The sequence below is a fragment of the Cotesia glomerata genome, linkage group LG8 (assembly GCF_020080835.1).
Source record: "Cotesia glomerata isolate CgM1 linkage group LG8, MPM_Cglom_v2.3, whole genome shotgun sequence".
In the NCBI taxonomy this organism is placed as follows: Eukaryota; Metazoa; Arthropoda; class Insecta; order Hymenoptera; family Braconidae; genus Cotesia; species Cotesia glomerata.
In genome coordinates, this window is record NC_058165.1 from 4,889,791 (window position 1) to 4,895,850 (window position 6,060).

At 33.2% G+C, this 6,060-nt stretch overlaps 1 protein-coding gene across 1 annotated transcript; it reads left to right on the forward strand.

Moving 5' to 3' along the window:
- The first annotated feature begins 621 nt into the window (after positions 1–621).
- On the forward strand, positions 622–3,833 carry LOC123270694 (zinc finger protein Elbow-like). The gene is made up of 2 exons (XM_044736855.1): positions 622–1,113; positions 2,087–3,833. The coding sequence occupies exons 1-2, from the start codon at positions 1,051–1,053 to the stop codon at positions 3,542–3,544; spliced, it is 1,521 nt and encodes a 506-aa protein (XP_044592790.1). The 5' UTR covers positions 622–1,050; the 3' UTR covers positions 3,545–3,833.
- Positions 3,834–6,060: the final 2,227 nt, after the last annotated feature.

Consider the following 6,060-nt stretch of genomic DNA (forward strand, 5'->3'; position numbering starts at 1 on the left):
TTCAGCAAAAAAATTCTAAAGATTATCGTGCATCATGTTTTAACCCGCAAATTATATACATTTGAGTGAATCGCGTATTTAATAAGTAGATTTAGTCAATTTAATAACAGTCAGACGAGTAGCAAATTATCCTGGTAATGACCGAGTGGAAAATCGCGTTAAACGTGCGACGAAAGGGTAAATAGATAGACGGAGAAAGGGATTCGAGTAAAACAGGGTGGTGAAAAAGAAAGAGAAGAATATATAGACTTAGTATGGAGCTAAAGTTTAAGATGACGTGGTAGTGGTGGGTTTCCGTACAAGTTGACACGTCGTTGGCCAGGTCGGTTGTGCTCAGTAAAAGTGTCGGCAGGGCGCGAACCGACAACGACCGCCGGGACACGACCGACACCGTGTCGTGGTAGTTATTGTACTTGTAGGGGAAAGAATTCCCCACAAGAGAATGATTATAGTATTTGATACAGAGAAAGGGAATTCCAGTTGTGGGGGGATGTAAAGGGAGATTTTAGCTCTGTACGAATCTACAGAGGAGTAGGGTAATCAAGGATGTGATGATAGTGAGGGCAGAAACGCCAAAGAAGGGGATTGTCTCCTTGGAGACTCGTTTGTGGTGGGGGAAATGTTGTACCAGAGTCCGCTTGGATTACCGTGGTGGGGTAAGATCGGCGGGGTTTTACTGCCAACTACAAATCAGTCGTGTTTCAGAATCCAACTAGATAACGTCGGTGTTTTCAATTATTAATAAACTATAGTTTATTAATTATTTAATGTTTACCATGCTGTAGTGGAAGGTTTTTTAATTTAATTTGATAAAACATGTTGAAAAACAGAATATTTTCACTGGATTTATGTGATACAAACCCACAAGTGAAATAATTGTTGTAAATGTTACTTAAAACGCTATTTTATTTATTTATTTATTTATTATTAATGTGTAAAGTGAATTTTTCAGTGTTTTATTGAGTTTATAAATACTAAGTGGTAAGCAGTGACCTGGCTAATGAATAGATGAATTATTAATTAATCAATTCGCTGAATTGCCGCGATAAAATGTTAACTTCAAGTGCAAATCAGTATCTTCGTCCGGAATATCTTACACCTTTACCGACTACGGTTAGTTTATTAAAATTTTATTCATTCAACTTATTAATGTATTTTAATTCAAAATTAGAATTACCTTCGTTAGTAATATTTTTAAATTTCGACTTCTGTAAATTATTTTTACATGTACAGAAGAAAATTTTACCCGTTTTTTTTTTAGCTTTTTAAATATTAAAATTATTTGAACTAAACAAAATTTATCAATATATTTTTGAAGGGAAATTGAAGAAAAAAAATTTTTTTTTTCTTAAGTGTAATAGAGCATCTTTTACCCTTTTTTCTTCTATAAAAAGAAAAAAAAACGAATAAATAACTGAAGAAGCTATCGTAATTTTTAATCAAGCTTAATCTATACTAATAAATGGAGAGCCGATTTTTTTATCCGGTTATACTGCCAAAACTACTGAACCGATCGGAATAATACTTATACCATAAGATGCAGCGTGTTTCGGAGAAGGTTTTAGTATATGATTTGTTGTTGATTACTTATCCGGAGCCTATATTTTTTTGACTTAGAAATAATGAATTTTTATTATAACGAAATTTATTCTATTCGATTATCATTTGTTTAAAATAAATTTTTTAATTCTATTGGTTATGTTTATATACTAAGCAGATTTCTTCACTTATGAGACTTGCAATTTCTTTAACTGAAACTTTCAATGCTCATAACAAATTTTTTTTTTTCATATCAATTATTAATTTTTGTAAGAAAGACACGGAAATGTTATAATGATTGCACATTGAAAGTTACAATGAATATTAGCTAGAATAATTACGTGGATAAAAGGTGCATGCCAATTCGATAGAATTGAAAATCTGTGCAAGTCAAAACAATACTCTAATTAAATTTCAAGTCTAGATATAAAAATGTAATTCTATAAAGCGCCCAGCGGAGCGGGCGAGTAATAGCTAGTTTTCAATAAAAAAAAAGTTACTGAAAAACATCAATAGAATTTTCGTTAAAAAATTTTTCTCATTGCAGTTGGATGCAAAAAAAAGCCCGTTGGCATTGCTAGCCCAAACATGCAGTCAAATTGGCGCAGATCCACCGGCATCATCAAAGTCCCTCCATTCCTCACAAGATAAGTCGTCTGGTAAATCATCAAAGTCAACGGAGCGTCTAGAAGCACGTGACAAATCATCTCCAAACAATATAATCAACGTAACAAGTAACAGCGAATCAAAACCAAATTCAAAACAATCATCGGAATTTCATGAAAAAACGTCCAGTCCAGAAGAGCAACGTGCGCCGTCCAGTAATTCGATTACTCAAGGAAGATCTCGAACACCCAGCACTAAAAGGTGCTCGAGCAATCAAAGTGCTTCATCACGCGCTATAACACCACAAGGTCGGAAAACATCAACACCAAATGGTACCAGCGAGATAACACGAGAATCTCCTTTGTCACGAACAAGCAGCGAAGTATCATCGCAAATGCATCAATCACTCCAGCTGGATTCAAAGTCTCCGTACTCATCAAATCTATTATTGGATCCATCTATCAAGGACTTACCACTCGGTGTGTTTAAATCTACTCCGACAGCGGTATCTACATCATCGTACCTCAGCTACCCCCTGCCAATAGATGTAATGACAAGCTCCCTCATGTCCCTACATCATGTACCTACGTTAAAAAACGTCAATTCCCTTAATCCGTATTTAAATTATTCGCGGATGAAAGGTACAAGCGCTGGTGGTCCCACAGATTCACCACTAGTTTCACCAGTTTGTCGTGATCCCTATTGTACTGGTTGCCAATATAGCTCACATTTACTAAATCCCATAACATCAACAGCAGCACCAACTACTAGTTACAGCAAATTATCAACAACAACCGCAACAACAAGTGCTAGCATTGCTAACGTCAACAGTATTGTGCACGGATCTTGTCCTGCTGGATGTATTCAGTGTGATCATATTAAAACACCACCAACGAATCCATACGGATCTGTAATGAACGCACACAATTCGGCAATGGCTGCTTACGCACATGCACAATTAGCAGCACTTGCGGCTGCATCACAATTGCCGTATGTCTGTAATTGGATCGCTGGCGATACAAGTTACTGCGGCAAACGGTTTTCATCTTCTGAAGAATTGCTTCAACATCTTAGAAGTCACACCAGTGTTACAAGTGAATCGGGATTGTCTTTTCTTACACCTACAGGATTACCACCGGGACATCCACTGTACTCCCGTAGCTATCCGACACCACCCTTGAGTCCGCTTGCAACAGCACGTTATCATCCGTATGGGAAAACCCCGGGACTGTTACATCCATCCTTATCTTCCTTTGGATTGCCCACGATGCCACCTGCTCCGCATCCTGTTGCTGCTGCTGCAGCGGCTGCTGCTGCTTCTTTGCCGCCATATTTGTCGCCTTATGCATTCTTTGGGCCAACACCGCGACTTGGCGCTACTTCTGGTCTACACCATTGAGGCTTCTTTAATTCTAGCCACATTTAAATAACTGTGATTTTAGTGGAGTTTACATTTTTAAATTGTAACTATTGATTTTTGTTTTGTTATTTATAAGTTTTTAACGTTTTTTCTGAAGTGATTAGAAAGTTATATCAGACTTGAGGTGAGATGCATGGAAATTTATTGATGCAAAGTTTAAATTCCACATAATATGGTGATCTATGTCTATTTTGAAAGGCATGTTTTTGTGTAAAAAAAAAATGGTTAAATATGTGAATCATTTTTATTGAGATTATTTTTTATAATTTAGTAATTAAATTTATTTTTTCTAAAGGTCGATTAGAAACTTTAAAAAATTAGCTTTCTTAATAAAAAAAAAAACTCTGATAAAATCAGTAATCTATTTTTTTGGAAACTCAATTTTCTTAGCAGGATGTTAAAAATAATTAATAAAATTTTCCGACCAACTTAATAAAAAAAAATATATTTTGATTTGACAATAATGTCTAATTATTATATCACATTACAGATGCCGTACGATCGTATCAGTAAAAAAAAAATTATTGATAAAAAAAAATATGAAACCAAAAAATATTTAATTCTCGTAATTGATTTTTTGTTACAATTTTTTTCGTCATAATAAATTTTCGAAGATGCTAAAAATATCTAAGAGAAAATGATTACTTTTCTTGGTGAAAAAAAATTATTTTAATACGCTCATGGCATCTGAAACACAATATTCTATAAAATTGTGGAAAAAAAACTCAAGTATATACTCTACTATTTTTTTATATAGCTCAATAACTTTTTAAACCCTTGATATTTTCTAACTGTCCAAAATTACATCATTGAAAAAAAAATAAATGATTTTGTACTTAATTAATCCTACATCTTGATCTCTTTAAATTGTTATTAATAAAGAATAATTAAATAAAAAATTATTCTAAATTTTACAACACACTTTAATAACTTTACAGTCATGTTAATATATGTAGCATATAAAAATGTAATTACTGTAAATTAAATATTCATGCAATTTCTAGGTACATGTATAAACAAAGAAATTCAATTTTATTAATGTATTACAAACTACGATCTATTTTTTCGTAACCAAAGTTTCACTTAGTATGAGATCGTTTAACACGAAAATAAAATAATTTAACTCACTATATCACATGTGAATGTAATCTATTTAATTATAATTTAAACAAATGTATTGTAAATACATAGAGTTATTAAAAATCACATAAAATAATAAACTATTTCTAATCATTTATTTCAATACATATTTTTGCACGCCTCACAAGCGAAGCGGATGAGGTAGTGCTCTACTCTCACCTTACAAAAATCAAGTGATTTTTTTAACTAAAATTGTCTCTATTTATTTTCTATTGTACTTGTAGAATAATATTTACACATAAATGTCATGGAAAAACACTAGTTTCAACACTTATGACATTTCTAAAAGACATTTTGCTTTTTAAGTTAATTAAAAAAATTATTCCGTGGACGTCCGTGTGTCTGATGTACGTATGGAAACTGGTGTGGTCACGATAACTGCCGAAAAACTTAACTGATCAAGTCCATTTTTTTTTTATACGCTTCAGTATTATCCAAAACTAAGTCCTTTCGAAGATCACGGTCTAATTCAATGTAGTTTAATTATAATTAGCAATAAACTAAAATCCACTTATCGTTTATATATCTATATCTGTGTAAATAAGGTTCGTTCACAACACATGCGCAGTACCTTTCTTTTCTGGGTGGACAATGGCGCGAAAGATTTAAAAGTATTTGTATTTTATTTTAATCAATTTGATTATGGAAAATGAGATTATGTGGCGTGCACTTTTGGATTTTCCAAACTTTTTTGTAAAATAGACTTATTATGCTTTTATTAAATGATTTATTGCCATAAATAATGAGTAATGACACATGAATTATGAATTTAACTTGGGACCGATGTAAAGAATAATTGTCCCAGAAGCGATAAAGGAAAAGAGCGGCATATAACACGAAAGAGATGACGGAAAAAATAAACTATAATAAAAATACAGAAGAGTTAAGACCCAAGAGAAGGGAATGGTGATATGGAGAAAAGAGCACAGACGAGATGAAGAGAGCAGAGCAGAGCAAAGGCCATAAAACAACGGGCGCAGTCTGCTTGTTACCCAGACACCGTAAACTCTGGGTATGAATCTGAATTATGGAATTATATGGCGCAATAACTCATATTCTCAGAGCGTTGCGGGTGGGAGTAAACCTCTCCCCTAAATCACATACGCTACATTCGTTCGCCGGATCTCACTCACTTTTTCATTCTCGACATTTTTCTATTGCGTATTTTATGGTTTTATCTTTATATACGCTGTACAAACTATACTGTAATCGTCCTCTTTGTCTTTAAGACATTCCATAACTCTTTTACGAATCGATGCTGCAAGTTGTCGAGAAAACTTTAGTATGGTATGTAAAGTTCATATATATAATGGAAAAATGTACTTTGTTCTGGTTTTAAAATTTAATCATAATTT